A 17,209-nucleotide genomic window follows, 5' to 3' on the forward strand; every position below is an offset into this window, starting at 1 on the left:
CAGGCCCGCATTGTTCGCCTGTCACACTTCCTTTGGCTTTATTGCCTTTGTCCAACACCCTATTGTCTGGTTTCCTTTTGTCCCCATTTCAGCGCTGCTGTCTTTTATTTTCCAGCCAGCCTGGTTGTTTTCATTTCTTTTGTCTGAAGTTCCTGAGAGGAAGGTTTTATTTTCAGCGGTTTGATTAATTCACAGCTTGAGCCCCGGGTTTGTTTGTTATGTAATTGCTGCCCTCAGCTTCAGGATAATACCCCTCCCCGACTTCCCCTCCCCCACGCCCAGCCCCCCTGCTCGGGGCCTGGCTCTGCGCCCCTCCCTGTGCCCGGATGGGCCGAGCGCCTGCTTCCTGGCTGCTCTCCGGGTCCCTGGGTGGTAGGAGGGGACCCAGAGCTGCACCCTAAAGCCTCAGGGTGAGCTGGGCTGGGGTGTCTTCTCCTGGGCTGACGTATGCCTCCTCTCCTCATCCTGCAGTGCCCTGTCCTGGGTCCCACGCCAGCCCCCAGGGCACCCTGCCCTTTGAAAGTGGCAGGAGAGTTTAGTCTCGTCTGATCTGTAGGATGGCATCAAATCAAACACATTCAGTTATTTCATGTAAAATACTGTACATGTATTGTACACAGTGTATACATCTATTGTACATGGCACATTGCATCATTCATTATACATTACAAGAAACATTTTATTATACAGAGTTGATATAATATACAAATATTATACTGCACCTGCAGTTTAATTTAAGGGATGTTTTACTATATATAATTTTTGCCTTACACTCCCCTCCTAAAAATTTAATGCCCATGTAAGCAAAGTTTTAAAAAATTTTTATTTAACAGTGCTTTTCAAACTAGTATGTATCAGAATCACCTGGAGGGCTTGTTAAAACAGATCCATGCCCTCACCCACAGAATTTCTGAGTGACCCATGACTTTGTCTTTCAAACAAGCCTCCCACACCCACCCCCCCAGCTATGTTGAGGCTGCCGTCCTTCTGCTGCATTCCACCCTGCAGTGCTTTAACAAAGGCTACTTCTGTGCTTACTAGTACAAAGCATTATTCTAAACACCTTGTAAATATCAATTCATAGCCCTCACACCACCCATTTTACAGATGAGGAAACAGGTGTGGAAAGGTTAAGTAACTTGCCCAAGGTCACTCAGCAGCTAGTGAAGTAGCTGAGGCAAGACCCGTGCCTGCTTGGAACCTGCTGTGTGTCCCCACTGGTCTTGTCTCAGTCACTTTGGAGGGTGAGCAAGTGAGCTCTGGGCAACTGCTACTCTGGCCTTGAACTTGGCATAACCACTGAAAACTTCTCCCAGGATCCTGCTCATCTACGTAGTGATCCCACGCAGTGGGGTGTCAGCAACAGGAGGCAGGGGATGCAGTCTCTGCTTATATTACACCAGGGACTGCAGAGGCCCACAGGGGCCAGACTCTAATTGAGAGACTCTAATATAAGAAAATATTTTTCTGAAAGCTACTCATCTCTCAGCTTACTTCATTCCTCACTTTTGGTAGATAGATACACGGATATAAGAAATTGTTCCAAATAGTTCACTTTTATCTTGCCTCTACTATAAGGAAAACAAAGAATAAGTGTATAGGGTAGTTGATACTTGGTTTCCCTTTTTGGGGAGTAGGAGGGAGTGGTGGAGAGTAAGGCAAACTGGCCTGTTCATAGGCTGCTCAATTCCAGCCAATTATTGCCACAGACCAGCTTCAAGAGAAGTTCAAATCCAGATTTTTATGGGATATCTCTTGATTTTTAAATTTTGATAACTAATTACAAATACGTACATACACAAACATACAGAGACACGTACTGTATATATGATCTTGGCTTTATTGGGCTCAGAAGGAGCCAGTTAACAATCTCTAGCCTTCTCAGGGAGACCCATCAGCCCACTAGTTCCAACACTGCAACAGGCAGGGCAGGCCAAATGTTGGCCCAGTCTTCTCTAGACCTTTCTGTTAAAAAAAAATAGGCGGGTGGGAGGGGACAAGAATCTTTTCTAGTTTGTCACAGTGAGTTCCAAATGGAAGCTTGCCTTTTGCATGAGTGTACCTGTTTGGGGCTGGGGGAACAGTCACTGCCTTGGGGTTCAGGACTCGCCTCCCTCACTCTGCCCCTCCTCACTCAGGATGTCCATGAGGAGCCCCGGCTCTGCCCAGCTGGCCTTGGATGACGTTGGCACCATGGTGAACTGTACTGTCAAGTCAGAGGGGAAGAAGGAGCCCTGCTACGAGGCCCCCCGGGGCTTGGCCACCGCAGCTGAACCCCAGCCCGGAGATCCAGCCCGGGCTCCCCAGGATGGTGCTGACCCTCAAGCTCCAGCCCAGGTGCCCAGCACTCTCCTAGGGGCTCCTGGGTCAGTGTCCCCACCCCGCCTCTGTAGCTCCTACGCCTGTGCCCTTCCCCCTAGTGGGTGGAGCAGGCACCCACCAGCCTAGCTGGGCAGAGGGGCAGGCAGAAGCATTCTCCTCTGGGGCAAGACTTAGGTGGGTGGGTGGGTCAGGCTACCTGTCTGAGCAGGACATGGACGCACTTCTGCCCTCACTCACCTGATTTTTTTTTTTTTTTTTTCACACACACACACTGACTCACCTGATATTAACTGCTCACCTATGTGTGAGCAGTCCTTACCCTTGAAGACTAGTTGAGAAATAGGATACACACGCTCACAGTCTGGCTTAAAGATAATCTACTAGCTTTTTCATATGTATGATTCGAGAAAAGCAGCCTTATTAACCAAACCAGAGTTAAGTTGTTATTAAAGACAATACAGTTCCTCACCCTTAAAATGAAGGAGCTGAACTACATGAGTGGTGAAGATTCTTGCAGCTCTTAAAAATTCCATGATTCCATGCAAGAGATGTAAAAAGGGAATACCTAATCAAAAGCCAAATGAGTGAAAGTGAGGAGAGTTTTAGGGCTCTGAGGAGGGATCCAGCCAGGGAGGAGTATGTGAAGGTGGGCTGAGGGGTAGGGGTGGTGGTCGAGGAAGACTTCCTGGAGAAGTAGGGCTTTAAGCTGGGTCTTAAAGAATGGAGAGGACTCAGATGAGAAGAGGAGAGAGGGGACAATGTCTTAAAGAGGGTGAGGTGGGGGCCTTGAGAGTAACCTGCCGGGCTGGAGTGGTAGGTGCATACAAGGGAGTAATAATTAATAGCTGGCTTTTGGCCTCTAAGTCTGCAGTGGCAAACCTCATTCACATGCGTTATCTCCCTTGATCCCAGCAACAATCCTATGGCAGGGGACGTATTAGTATTTCCATTTTCGGAAGAGGGAGGTCAGGTTCAGAGAAGTTCAGGAACTCGTGTGGGCTCAAGCACCTTGTGAATCACTGAGCCCAGGTCTCTTGTCTTTAAACCTTTTGTTCTTTTCACCAAATCTATCAAGCCAAGTCAGAGCAAAGGTCGGGAAGGTGGGAAGGGAGGGAGGGCCCTACTGGAGGGTGGGGCTGGGTAGATTCTGGAGTTCCCCCAGGATACACATCCCCGGGGCACTCAGCCCCCCACAATGCAGTCTGCCCCCATTCCCTTGGGGGTGACAGTGACATTCAGTGTGTCTTACAGGACAGCAGCTCCCTGGAAAGCAATGGGTCCCCAGAACCCAAGAGACCAGGAGGCTCCGAGGCTGCTTCTGGAAGCCAGGAGAAGCTGGACTTCAACCGAAATTTAAAAGAAGGTAAGACGTCTGCCCTAGTTAGACACGGGGGCCTGGGTGGGGAGGTGTTAGGACAGTTACTCCTTAGCCCTTTGGTATCTTCCAGTCGTGCCGGCCATCGAGAAGCTGCTGTCCAGTGACTGGAAGGAGAGGTTTCTGGGAAGGAGCTGTGTGGAAACCAAAGATGTCAAAGGTGAAGGCCCATGTGGGTGGGCAGGGGACAGATGTTTGAACCCCTTTCCCTTCTCCAGGCCTGGCCCTGCAGTCTAGGCCTGTAGGGCAATTTCTGGGGCTCTTGGTGCCTTCACACCCGGCCTGTGCCACTCTGGTTCCTGCCTGGCCCTAGGGGTCTGCACCATCCCTCACCCGGGGGGTGCAAGCACTAGGCTTATTGCCATGCAGCAGAGGCCTGGTGGGAATCAAATCCCCTGGGACCCTTGTGACCTTGGGGATGTCTTTGCCACTTCTCAGATCTCACTATAAAATGAGCCAAATGTTCCCTTTCACTGCTGGAATTTAATTCTAGGCCACCAGGACCTCACTAAGTGAATTAAAGTGTTGTTGCCTCGGTTCATCAGGGTGATAAGTTTCCCAGTGTGGTTGATCACACTCCCAGAGGAATCCTTAAAACAATGCAGATCCCCAGGTTCCACCCCCACCTACTGAATGAGAACCCCAGAGGATGGGGGCCCAGGCATCTGTATTTTTCAAAGGTTCCCCGAGTAATTCTGATGCAGATGGTCTGCATCCTGGCACTTAGGAGTAACTGCTGCATCTGACATGAACTGGATTAGAGACAAGGAAGCACTGACATTGCTAGTTGAGGACCATGTGCCAGATCTGGGACTAAGCTTTACATTCAATACCTTTAACCCTCACAGCAACCCTGTGAAGTGTCGATCGTTGTGCTCATTTATAGATTCAAAAACCTATAAAGTGCAGAGAAGTTGGTAGCTTGCCCAACAGCTCCCAGGAGGGATGAGTTAAAAGGGGAGTTTGAACCCAGATCTGTCTTGCTCCAAAGCCTAAGCGTGTCACTCTGGGCCCTCCTGTGGGTTAGTTATCCACCCTGACCCAGTGGCACTGGGCACTTGAGGACATCCCAGAGGTGGGCCAGGGCTGAGATATGCCCCACCATCAGCATTTCCAGGGCCTGGAATCAGTGACTGATGGTGGGGACCTTCTAGAGCAGCTAGTTGTCAGGTGACAAGATGAGGAGCCGCCTCCAGGGCAAGGACTGTATCTCAGTCGTCTCTGTGGTCCAGCCCCTGACAGGGGCCTGGGGCATAGCAACTGCTCAGTGTCATATGGATGGACTGGTAACAGATGAACAAACAAAAATCCTCAATGGTGCTTGCGTCCGTATGGAGCAGGGACCCAGGAGAGCCTGGCAGAGAAGGAGCTGCAGCTGCTGGTCATGATCCATCAGCTGTCCACCCTGCGGGACCAGCTCCTGACGGCCCACTCGGAGCAGAAGAACATGGCCGCTATGCTCTTTGAGAAGCAGCAGCAGCAGATGGAGCTGGCCCGGCAGCAGCAGGAGCAGGTAGGCCCTGCTTGGTGTCTCAGGGCACAGAGAGGAGCGTGGTGGGGGCAGGCCTAGCTGGTGCAGGCTGAGGCCTGGGGGCAGGCGGGGAGGGGGCCGTGGGCAGGGGCTGGGCGGTCCCACCTCTGGCGGTTCGTCAGCCCTTGTGAGGGGACAGGGCGTGGCTCCGCGGGGCTCTGAGTGAAAGCAGCTGGCTGCTTCCTGCCTAGCCTCCATCTCTGGTCTCTGAGGAAGGGGTGGGCTCTCCACAAAAGGAGAATAAATTCTGAGGGTTGGCTGTTTGGCTTCTTGCCCTGTCCAGCTGTCCTCCATGTCCTTGCGCTAGGCATGGGAGGCAGGGTGTGGATGGGGCCACAAAGGCTTGTGGGAGGTGGGATCCTGGGGCCTAAGGTACATGCTCCCATCACCTACTCTTTCCTTCTGCCAGATCGCTAAGCAGCAGCAACAGCTGATTCAGCAGCAGCATAAGATCAACCTCCTTCAGCAGCAGATCCAGGTAAAAAGAGGGGAGGGCTGGATGCTGGGATCCAGGTAAAGGGGCGGGAGGGCTGGGCTCTGGGGGAGCAGGGGCTTGAGGGGTTGACACCAGTGTGGAGAGGTACTGGAGACAGGGAAAGGCAGGGAGTGTGGACTGAGCAGAACCACTCAGGCATGACCCTAAGGAGGTGGGCTCATTTGTGCTCTAGCCCCCTCCCCTGTTTTTGTCCCCTGTTTCAAGGGCAGGGCCCAGAATATCTTCCTCCCAGCTGGGACCTGAGGGCAGGAAGACAGAGGCCCACAGAGGGGGCATAGGGTCAGATGGATCCTTTTGAAAACTGGCCCTGCCCCAGGCCTGCGTCTCTCATCCCCGGGTCCACCCTCTGTGTCCAGGGATGACCACAGCTGGGTAGCTGGTTGGGCCCCCCAGGGACTCACACAGGGTTTCTTTGCCCTCAGCAGGTCAACATGCCTTACGTCATGATTCCAGCCTTCCCCCCAAGCCACCAACCTCTACCTGTCACCCCCGACTCCCAGCTGGCTTTGCCCATTCAGCCCATTCCCTGCAAGCCAGGTGAGTGTGGGAGGGGAGGGTTGACCTGAGGTCAGGGAAGGAGCCCAGGAACCACTCTCATCCATTAATGTGCAGTGCGGCCTTTCTGGGCCTCACTTTGGGATCTGTCTAGTCAAAGAATAATCCCTTCTTTCTGAATTTCACTGGGAGAATGAAAAGAAATAGCACACTGAAAACCATAAAGTGCTTTCCAGACATAAGAGGATGTTGCCTATCTAGGTCTAGCCCCCCAGTTGTGGGACATTTCCTGTACCAGAATATTAATGTTGTGAATGTTAACTGAGATTTACCCATCTCCCAAATTCATGCTCTTACTCTGCCCTGACCGTGGCACTGCTGCCTTCTGCCCTGTCACTGCGACTCAGTGACCACAGATTGAGCAGCAACAAGCGTCAGGTGCTGACTGGTTGTTGGGCAGCCACGAGGGTGATAAAATGTGGACTTTGAGCTCAAGGAATTTACGGTCTGGGGAAGGAGACAGAAGGATACCAGCAGCCGGGGAATCTGGGAAGGCTTCTTGAGGAGGTGGTGCTCGCTTGGGTGCTGGGGGAGTAGACTTGTGAGGGTGAAGCTGGGAGCTGAGGGTGGAGGGCAGGGGCCTGGGTCCTGAGGCAGGAAGCCCAAGGGGGTGTTGGAGTTGAGGGGAGCACATGGCAGCTAGTGGGATATGCCTGGGGAGGGCAGTCGGGGCTGAGCACGGACTTTGGGATTTATTTTCTAGAATGTGGGATGCGCGGGAACATTTCAGCAGAGGATGTGTTGTCACACTGGCTGTGGGTGGTGGGGAACAGAGGGGTACCCACTGGAGGTAAGACGGGGTAGGGGCTGCTGAGGGGATTCTAGAGATGGGGGATGACAGCCTGGACTAGGGCAGTGACAGTGGGATGGAGGCAGAGATGGAATTATTAGGCTACGATCATTGATTCCTTATGAGAGGTCCTGGGGACAGGGCAGAGATGCTGCCCATAATTGATCCAGGAGGGGAAAGGGTTTTAAGTCAACTCCCTCTGGTCAATGCTCCCTGCTCCATGTGAGAGAGAAGGCAGGGGAAATCTAGCCGGGTGAGTTCCTACGGGTCCACCAGCAAGGCCTTTGGGCCGTGGGCACAGTTCATAGGCCAGCACCACTGACTCCTGGGTGGGGGAAGGGAAAACACAAAGGACTGAGAAAGTCAGGCCCTACTTTGAAGGCAGTTTCTCATTTGGGGTGAAGGAGTGGGGACTGGGAATGGGGAGGGGTGAAGGGGGAGGACAGGTTGCACAAAACCATTACACCTACAGATGTCCATAGAGCCGAGCTGCACGGGTGAGGAGGGCAGGGGCCTAGTTGTGGGGAGGGGGCCACACCTTGCTGGACAAGGGGGGCAGGGGGCAGGAAATAAGTTGTGGAAGACCTGGACTGGCTAGGCTGCCCCCTGCTTTGTTTGCTCCTGAATCCTAGTAAGCAGGAAGCCTATGGCTGCCAGATGTGACACCACCTCCCCCGCCCTGGCTGAGTATGAGTAACACCTCTCCCAGCTCACAAGCCTTAGGTGGTGCCTGGGTGCCTATAGCATAGGGTCCAAACTCCCGGGCTCAGCCTTCACAGGCCCCGAGCCCTGTTTGCCCATCGAGCGCCAGCCTCATTGCCCACCTCCCGCTTTCCCACCTGCCCGCCTGCCACGCCCGCTCATGGCCTCCCCTCCCCCCAGGAAGCCTGCTCCAGTCACCCCAGCTGAACAGAGTTCTCTGGCATGCCACCCATGCAGCCCATATCACCGCCAGCCATGTGGTCAGTGGTTTGTCTACATGGCTTATCTCTCCACCTCAATTGTCAAGTCAGGGATGCTGGTCCTCCTTGAGGGAGAATGAAGCCAGCTAGGTAGCAGAGAGAGAGTGCATGTAAGGGGGAAAGATCTAGAGGATACGGCTGGGTTCAGGTCTCAGATCTCAGTGCTCCCATTTATTAACTATATGGGCACCCATGTAACTTCTCCCAGTCTTCATTATCCATAAAATGGGATGATGTATTGAGTACCTCTTATATGCCACATACTAGGGATGATGTTGAGATAATGCACATGAGGCCGGCTACAAACCAGGCAGCTGCTTTTGTACCCTGCACGTAGTAGGTACAAAACACAAGTACCTGTAGAAAGAGTAGATGGTGTACCTGATCTCGTTTCACCATCGAGTGGGAACTCTGCGGTCAGTGGGTCGGGAAGGGCAGGAACAGGGTGAAGATGCTGATCAGTGTGCCGGGCAGTGTGGGACGAGGGCACAGGAGGTCCTCAGCAGCGCTTTGGGGCTGGGAGGGCAGTGGTTGGAAGCAAGCTGGGCCAGCTCCGAGCCTCTGCCCACTCTGTGCTGCCGGGACCTCGTCAAGCAGGGCGTCTGCTGTTCTGTGCTCATCCAGGACTTTTCTCCTTGCTGCCTTTTCCGTAGTGGAGTACCCGCTGCAGCTGCTGCACAGTCCCGCCGCCCCAGTGGTGAAGAGGCCTGGGGCCTTGTCTGCCCACCACCCCCTACAGGTACTGCTCCACCCACTGGCCGGGGGCTCCCGCCCTCACCTGTGGTGGCTGGCTGCCCACCTAGGGGACCATGGGGTCCTTTGTTCTTGTTCTCCTGCTTCTTCTGTCTTCCTTTCCTGTCTCCTTGTCTCTTCTGGATATGCTTGTCTCCTCTGTCCCTCTGTCACCCTGTGTCCCCCCAGTCCCTCCGTGGAGCTGTCCTTTGGTGTGTCTAACCCTCTGGGTCTCCCTCAGGAGCCCTCCCAACCCCTGAACCTCACGGCCAAGCCCAAGGCCCCCGAGCTGCCTAATGCCTCCAGCTCCCCAAGCCTGAAGATGAGCAACTGTGGACCCCGTCCTCCCAGCCATGGGGCCCCCACACGGGACCTGCAGGCCAGCCCTCCCAGCCTGCCTTTGGGTAAGCCCCCTACACCTTTCCCTTCAGCCCTCTTCTAGGAGAGAGCTAAGAGGGCAGGATATGACCCTGAGCGTGTCCCTTCCCCTCTGTGGGTTACAGTTTTGTTTTTTTTTTTTTTAAACATCTTTATTGAAGTATAATTGCCTTACAATGGTGTGTTAGCTTCTGCTTTATAACAAAGTGAATCAGTTATACTACAGTTTTTATAAAACAAGGGGTTAGACTTGCTCTCTTTGGCCCCTTTTAGTTTCAGCACTCAGTGTCGCTGAAGAAGATCCCCTTCCTGCTCTCCCCACTGTATCTGATTGGGCACGCTGAATCAGGGATTCAGGCCATTCTCATTTCCAGTCTACTGTCACCAGGACTCCAGTGTAAATGGCGCCCCCTTGGGGCTATGCAGTGCAACAGAGAGGAAGAGGGAGCATCACCCCAGGGTGGCAAGACATGAACTGGGTGTACCTCCCTCAATAGCCCCTCCTGTCCCTTCCTTTCCTTCCCCTGTCCCATAGGCTTCCTTGGTGAAGGGGATGCTGTCACCAAAGCCATCCAGGATGCCAGACAGCTGCTGCACGGTCACAGTGGAGCCTTAGAAAGTTCCCCCAACACCTCCTTCCGTAAGGTATGGGCTCCCACTACCCTGCACCTGGGTGGGCAGGGGTGGAAGACACAGTGTCTGAGGCTACCAAAGGGAAGAGCAGGGGAGGGGAGTGGGGTGCTGCAGAGGAGGCTGATGTACAAGTTGTCCTGTCTACCTAGGACCTCATCAGCCTGGACACATCCCCAGCCAAGGAGCGGCTGGAGGAGAGCTGTGTGCACCCACTGGAAGAAGCCATGCTGGGCTGTGATGTGGACGGTGAGGGCTCCGGGTACTGGGCTGATGGGCAGGAGGGCCCACCTCTGCTTCCCACCAGGGCCAGGGTGGGTCAGGTTGTGTCTGTCTCCAATCCCTTCTCTCCCTTAGTCTGTCTGTGGAGTCCCCTTATGTATCTGTCCCTTGTCTGTCTCGGGGCCCCTGCTTGTCTTACTCCTGGCCATCCCTGGCCCTGTGGGAGCCTCCCGGCGCCCTCTGGTGGTCAAGTAGGGGATTTTTTTTCTGCCAGCCCTGGAGGACTCTTCCTTACCCCACACTGGCTGCCCTGCCTGGCTGACTCCTCCCCTGCTCCCCAGGCTCCCGCCACTTCCCTGAGTCCCGGAACAGCAGCCACATCAAGAGGCCCATGAATGCCTTCATGGTGTGGGCCAAGGATGAGAGGAGGAAGATCCTCCAGGCCTTCCCAGACATGCACAATTCCAGCATCAGCAAGATCCTTGGTAAGGGCCCAGTGGGCGGGGTGGGGTCTCGGGGGGCTCTAGGGGCTCCAGGAGCCGTAGTCCAGCAGGATCTAGTTGCAGGAGTCAGCTGGGTCTAACTGGGGCTTTCTGGGTGATGGTCCACGCCGTGGTGAACTCCAGTGGAATCTGATGGTGCGTGGGAGGCAGGCAGGATGTGGGACAGCTGGGTCCTGGAGTCTTGTACCGTTGTAGGGCTCTTCTGCTAGTACCTGCACCGAAGAACTCAGGCGGGAGAGAGTGTGTGTGTACATTCTTTAGCTCCCCCACCCCATCTCTCCCTAACCTGTTCCCCTGTTTGCCCAGACCCTTGGAGCTGGCTCTGGCAGGAGACAGGAGAGACTGGTATTCTTGGGCTATCAGTAGAAAGGTTTTTGAAATTATATGTCCTCTTTGGAGGCCAGGGAGAAATGTGGGGCAGGGCAGGTGGAGCTAGAAGAGGGCAATTGTTTCCAAACCTCAGCTCCTCCAGTTCAGGTCTCTTGTCGACTGAGACACCAGGTATTTTGTCCTCAGCAGGGAGCCTCTGGGGTTTGTTGGGGGCCTGGGTGGCTACTCTTTTGTTTATGCAAAACATGCAGACCAGAGGCCTCCCAGAGTCGCTGTGTAGTTTGGTATGTGAGTGGGTGCTGTGTCTTAAGCTAGCAATTGGATATCCTTATACATGCCAACCTCATTCATTTGCTCAGTATCCATGGAGCACCCACACTGGGCCAGGCGTTTGCTGTGTATAGGCGCTTGCACATATATCTAGGGGCCAAAACCTTCTCGGGGCCTCCAGGGTCTGCAAGGGGCTGGGGGTGTCAGCAGAGCCCAGCGCTGACTGCCTGCCCCTGGGGGCTGGGCCAGGCTCCCGCTGGAAGTCCATGACCAACCAGGAGAAGCAGCCTTACTACGAGGAGCAGGCGAGGCTGAGCCGGCAGCACCTGGAGAAGTACCCTGACTACAAGTACAAGCCACGGCCCAAGCGCACCTGCATCGTGGAGGGCAAGCGGCTGCGGGTGGGCGAGTACAAGGCTCTGATGAGGACCCGGCGCCAGGATGCCCGCCAGAGCTACACGACCCCGTGAGCAGGCTTCCCCAGTGCCTGAGACTGTGTGTGTGTGTGTGTGTGTGTGTGTGTGTGCGCGCGCGCGCGCGTGCGCGCGTGTGTGCAGCTCTTGTGAGTGGCAGGGGTTAGCGTGTGGCCTTAGTGTGGGATTCCAGGGGAGCTGTGTGTATGCACGCATGTGTGTGCATAGGTTTGTGTGGGCGTTATGTGTGTGTGACTGTAGTGGTGACTGTGACTATGGTGAGTCCCTGGTGGCTCAGGATATAGATTTGTGACTGACTGGGGACTAGTGGGTATCTGGAGAAATGTGTCCGTGGGTCCCCTTGACAAACTCAATAAAAATTCAGGGGTACTAAAAATCAAGGCACTAATAATCAGAGGATTATTCCGGAGTTGACCAAAACAAGCATCCTAGTGGATTTCTTTAAATAGGAAGCTCCCTGGGACATATGAAATATACAATTTCCCAAAACTGGATTTACACACAATCCTCTGGGAATGTCTGGACCCGTGGCCCTGGGGCTGCACGTGTGTGGGGGCTTGTAGCTGACAGTGAATTTGCCATCAGAAAGCAGCCAGGGAGCAGGGTGTATGTGTCTTGGAGCCAAAAGGGTGGGAGCTCGGAGGACACGACCTGAGGAAGACCGGAGGAGAGCAGGGTCGGGCTTGAAGTGCAGGTGCATCTGTAACCATGCCTTTCTTCTGTCCCGCAGCCCGCAGGCCAGCCAGGTGCAGATGAGCCCCTCAGATGTCCTGTACCCTCGGGCGGCAGGCGTGCCCCTGGCACAGCCCCTGGTGGAGCACTATGTGCCCCGCGGCCTGGACCCAAACATGCCTGTCATCGTCAATACCTGCAGCCTCAGGGAGGAGGGCGAGGGCACAGAGGACAGGCACTCGGTGGCTGATGGCGAGATGTACCGGTACAGCGAGGATGAGGACTCGGAGGCCGAGGAGAAGAGTGACGGGGAGCTGGTGGTACTCACAGACTGATCCCGGCTACGTGGGCCTGGCCCTCCTCCCTGGGGAAGACCGGGCCCCACGCCAGCAGGCACAGCCACCCCACCTGGACTACATTGGTACTTGGACTTGGGCATGCCCGGGAGATGGGCACAGCTGTGCATTTGTAGATACATTCATGATGGGAGATGCCCCCTCCCCACCACACCTGTGGGCACACCTGAGGAGCTGATGGCCTGAGTGGGTCCTGCATGGCGGTGATGTGCTGGGCTGGCTGAGCTCCGTGGTGGCCCTTGGGGCTCGTGGCCAGGGGACACTGTATGACCCTCCCCTCCTGCAGGTCTGCCCATCCCAGGGGTATGGCAGCTACAGACCTGTTCCCCTAGGGCCACATGCTTTGTTTCCATTCTTGTCCTGGCTGGACCAGCCACCATGGGACCAACACGCACCCCCCACCACAGTACCCCAGATCGCTCCTCTACCACAAGGATCGCTTTGTACTTTGTGCAAAAAGGTCTGGCTCTCCTCCATGTCTCTACCTTATGCCAAGCCTTTCGTGCCTCTGGCTGGTGTGTGTGTATGTGTGTGTGTGTGTGTGCGTGCGCACGTGTGTACCCATGTGCGCAAGTGCACATGTATTTTCATCTGTTCTTTCATTGCACAAGGTATTTATTGAGTGCCAGGCACTGTCGCTGAGTTCCTGTGGGCGTGTCTCTTGATGCCATTCTTGCTTCTCCGGGGGGCTCTTTCTGTGCTTCTCTTTGTCCCCAAATTGCTACCTCTTTGTCAGTCTGGGTGTCTCAGGTTCTCTGTGTCCTTGGTGCACTTCTCTGTCCTTGTTTCTCTGCAGGGCCTTTTTTTGTGTCTCTCCCTTCCTCCGTGTCTGCCCTTGCCCCTTTAACGCCTGCTGGGTCTCTGTAAGCCCCTGGTCTGCCCTGGGCTCCCCAGCCATCCTGACCTCCCCTGCCTGCCCCTTCACTCCCTCCCTGACTCTGCATGTCAGTTCCCATGGAGCCATTTTTAGCTCCCAGCAGCATGGGAATGTGCTCAGCCTCCAAGGGGCTCCGTCATGGTGCCCCAGCCCCTGGTCCCAACCTGAGTGCCAGGAGGACTGATGGTGACCCTTTCTGTAAGTGACAGAAGCCCTGGAGAGGGGGCTCTTGTGCAGCTGGTCTCCACTCCTCCGTCCTGAGCAGGGGATGGGAGCTCCCCACCCCCACCCTGTCCTTGGAAGGCTTCATCCTCTCCCACCCAGCTCTGCCCCTACACCTGCCCGCTCCTCTCCCCTCCCCCACTCTACACCCGTAACTTGCCTCAGCTCCTGATCCCTTTCACAAGGTCTTTCCCTAAGAAAATCAAATCCTGTTGGCACCTGACTCCAAAGATCCAGAACAGCCCTGGGGCAAGGTGGGAAGGGAACCCCAAATCCTACAGGGACAGATGTGGAGTCTGTGTCCGTTCCCCCATCTTCTCCCCTTCTACTTCCCGTAACCCAACTTCTCTCCAGGCTGTTTCTTTTTTTTTTTATGACTGTAAACATAGATAGTGCTTTATTTTGTTAATAATAAGATAATGATTAGTAACTTAACCAGCACATTTCTCCTATTTACACTTGGGGGAATTTTTTTGTTTTCTGTTGACATAATAAAGACAGACCATTTCAGAATCTGGCCCTTGCTGGGACGGGATGGGGTGGTGAGGCTGGCCCAAGTCCAGAATTCCTAAATGTGCCATCAGCCCAGGCACCACTGCCCCCGGTGGCAGCTCCATGGAACTTCAGGCATGGAGCCAGGGAGGAAACATCCTAGGCAAGGGAGGCCCAGGCCAGATGCCACCCCCAGAGCCCACACTCGAATAAGACCCTGCCCCTGCCTCAAGGAGGTGAGCAGACCTCACCGCAAAGTGCCCACGCAGGTCCTAAGAAAGAAGGCAGTGGTTAAGAGTACTGTAATAGGAGTCAGGAAGCTCAGGTTCTCCCCAGAACTAGCCACATGGCCGTTTGTGTGTGTGTGTGTGTGCGTGTGCGTGTGCGCGTGTGTGTTGGGCAGGTGTGTGTGTGTGTGTGTCAAGTCTCCCCTTTGGGCCTGATTGTCCTCATCTGAAAACAAAGAGGTTATGCCTTAGCCATGGCTCTTATCCTCTTTCGGAGAAGGAGCCCTTTGAAAATCTAATGAAAGCTGTGGACCCTCATTCCAGAAAAGGGCTCACATGGACACCACGAGCCCATTTATGAGCCCCCCAGGATACTGATTAATGAAGCAGGGTCTCTATTTATGTACTTCAGGGCTCTGTGACCTTACGCTTTGAAATGAGATTTCAAAGACCTACGTGTCACACTAAGAGAAATAACAGTCCCATAGACCTAAAAGAGCTAGGTGACTGAAACTCAAAATGCAACAAGAGTTGATAAAAAGACCAACTCTTGTAGCTGAAAAATTAACCCCATTAATATGGAGTGGGGGCAACAAAGCTGAACAGTACCGTGTCAAAGAGTTGGACTTGGGTTGGATTAACAGAAGCATGTGTTAACAACAAGCAAGGTGACGGGCCAGTGTACACCGCACAGTCCCAGGCCCCTCAATAGAAAAGGCCATTCTCACACTGGAGGGGCCCAGAGGCAGGCATCCTGTACAGAGGACTGGAGGGAGCCTAGTGGATGGACATGTCCTTCAAGGAATGGTTGAGAGGGCCAGGGATGTTTAGTCCAGAAAAAGGGAGACTAGGGTAGGGCAGAAAGGACAAGATTGCTTTCTTCAAAGCTGTCAGGTGGGCAACACATAGATATTTGATGTAGCTCATAAGGTAGCACTAGCACTTGGCCTTTTGATGAAAGTCTCAAGGGTCAACATTTTTGGCTTAACAAACTTTTTGACAAAGATGGTCAAAAGTGATAGTGAGCTTCCCAACACAGAAGTATTCAAGCAGAGGCTCTTGAATGCTGGAAAATGGATTTCTAAATTGGAGAGGGTAGTGGTGAGAGAAGGTAGGTATGGTTGATTCCCGGGCCACAAACTTGGTAGTAAAGACACCCCAAGAATTAGCGTCCCGATCTTTTGATCTAGGGAGGATCCTGGCTGCTAGCCTTTGCTGGTTTTTCCCAGCCCAGCCTCCCAGAGCTTTGAGTCTCCTTTTCCTTGCCCTCCCCACCCCAGGTCACTGGCAGGGCAGTGGCAAGCAGCAGAGCCCAGCCTCTTGGGCCCCTTGAGGAAAAGATGAAGGTGATCTTTGGGAAGAGGAGCTTGGCCGACTGTGGCGCCTGCCCCCTAGTGGTCACAGGAGAGAGTTGCTCATTTCAACTTCCCTGTCCATCTCCGCAACCCTCCAGTCCCCACCACCACCCCTCACTATGTTCCAGACCAAATCTGGGCAGTCTGGTCAGGACACTCCTGACCAGGCTCGCCCTCACCCCCTGCCAGTCCTGAGTTCCTCTCACTTCCCTATTCCCAGGTCCTCTGTGGCCTCAGGAGAGCCTGAGGCCACTACTACCCACCTCCTACTCCCTCCAGCAACCCTTGTCCTGTCCTCATTCCAGCTGCTGAGAGAGAGTCATGTGCCCTGCATCCTCCTAGGGTGGGAAAAGCTCTTCGCGGGAACCTGTGGTTGCTGCCCTGGAGCCCCACCCCCCTGGCCCCCAGAGAGGCAGGACCGGGTCAGATGGGTTAAAAGGCCAGGAACAGAGCGTCCTGGACATTACCATTACCGGGAAGGGTGGGGCACGAGCTTGTTCTCTGCCCTCTCTGTGCCTCTCCGGAGGTTAGGGGTGAGAGCCCAGCAGAGATGAAGAGTCCAGGAGTGCTTTGCCCGGAGAGCCTGCTAAGTGTCAAGAAGTGGCCTGAGGGAGTGGAGCCAAGGCCACCCTCGGAGAGTCCAAGGCCTGGTGCTGAGCCCGGTGGGCAGGGGGGCTGGTTAGTGCCGGGTGGCAGTGAAAGGCGAGACGGTGGGCCTCCAGGCTTTGTGTGGGAGGGGTGTGCCTAAACTCCCCTGCCCCCACCCCTGCCCCCACCTGCCCACTCCCCTGGAGAATTGGAGGAATGAGGATACTTTCTCAAAGGCGGTAGTGGGATGGTGCCTGCAGGTCAATTCCTTTGGTGCTGGTGGTGGCCGGGCCGTAGGGGCACAAGATGATACCTGGGGGGCCCTGTCCCAGCCATTCCCCGCTCACCGCTGTACCACCATCTCAGTGCTGTGACATCAAGACCCCAGGAGGCTGGAAACGAAGCTGCCTTCACAGTGGTTATTTCTGCCCTCAGCTCCAGAGGTGGATCTGAGAGGAACAAGGAGGGTGGGCACTGCCATACAGACCTCAGGAAGGTGGTGCCCATGACCACCTGACCCCACAGATGACCTTCAGAGGCCCTACCTGCCCAGCCCTGGCACCCTCCCTATGCCGGGGCAGACCTTTCACCCGTGTCCTCCACTAGCACCCTTCCTAGATGTGATACTGCTACCCGTCAGGGGCCTGGCCACCCTGGATCACCATGACCTTGAACAAGGCCCCAACTGCCAGTGCCAGCTCAGCTCCAGTGGTTGCCATGGCACCCTGGTACTTTTGCAGGCAAAAGGCAAACAGGCAGAGTCCACCTGGAAGGCAGCTGCTGCTGTTGTGGTTGCTACCACTAAGGGTGCCAGGCACCTTCTGGGGGCCCTGGGAGTGCAGCCTGGGAAGCTGGGAGGGTGCCCCACTCACCTTCGAGCTTCCGTTCTC

At 54.7% G+C, this 17,209-nt stretch overlaps 1 protein-coding gene across 1 annotated transcript in view; it reads left to right on the plus strand.

Moving 5' to 3' along the window:
* The window catches only part of SOX13 (SRY-box transcription factor 13), a 43,740-nt gene extending 29,586 nt beyond the window's left edge, over positions 1 to 14,154 (plus strand). Inside the window, exons 2-14 of the mRNA XM_068538463.1 lie at positions 2,139 to 2,337; positions 3,574 to 3,685; positions 3,771 to 3,857; positions 5,038 to 5,210; positions 5,638 to 5,706; positions 6,147 to 6,261; positions 8,685 to 8,770; positions 9,005 to 9,167; positions 9,677 to 9,786; positions 9,924 to 10,020; positions 10,335 to 10,478; positions 11,346 to 11,562; positions 12,261 to 14,154. Of these exons, the coding sequence (XP_068394564.1) occupies positions 2,140 to 2,337; positions 3,574 to 3,685; positions 3,771 to 3,857; positions 5,038 to 5,210; positions 5,638 to 5,706; positions 6,147 to 6,261; positions 8,685 to 8,770; positions 9,005 to 9,167; positions 9,677 to 9,786; positions 9,924 to 10,020; positions 10,335 to 10,478; positions 11,346 to 11,562; positions 12,261 to 12,537 (1,848 nt within the window). The 5' untranslated portion in view covers position 2,139 and the 3' untranslated portion in view covers positions 12,538 to 14,154. The remainder of the gene's footprint in view (positions 1 to 2,138; positions 2,338 to 3,573; positions 3,686 to 3,770; positions 3,858 to 5,037; positions 5,211 to 5,637; positions 5,707 to 6,146; positions 6,262 to 8,684; positions 8,771 to 9,004; positions 9,168 to 9,676; positions 9,787 to 9,923; positions 10,021 to 10,334; positions 10,479 to 11,345; positions 11,563 to 12,260) is intronic.
* The last annotated feature ends 3,055 nt before the right edge of the window (positions 14,155 to 17,209 follow it).

This window comes from Eschrichtius robustus, chromosome 3, assembly GCF_028021215.1.
Source record: "Eschrichtius robustus isolate mEscRob2 chromosome 3, mEscRob2.pri, whole genome shotgun sequence".
NCBI lineage: Eukaryota > Metazoa > Chordata > Mammalia > Artiodactyla > Eschrichtiidae > Eschrichtius > Eschrichtius robustus.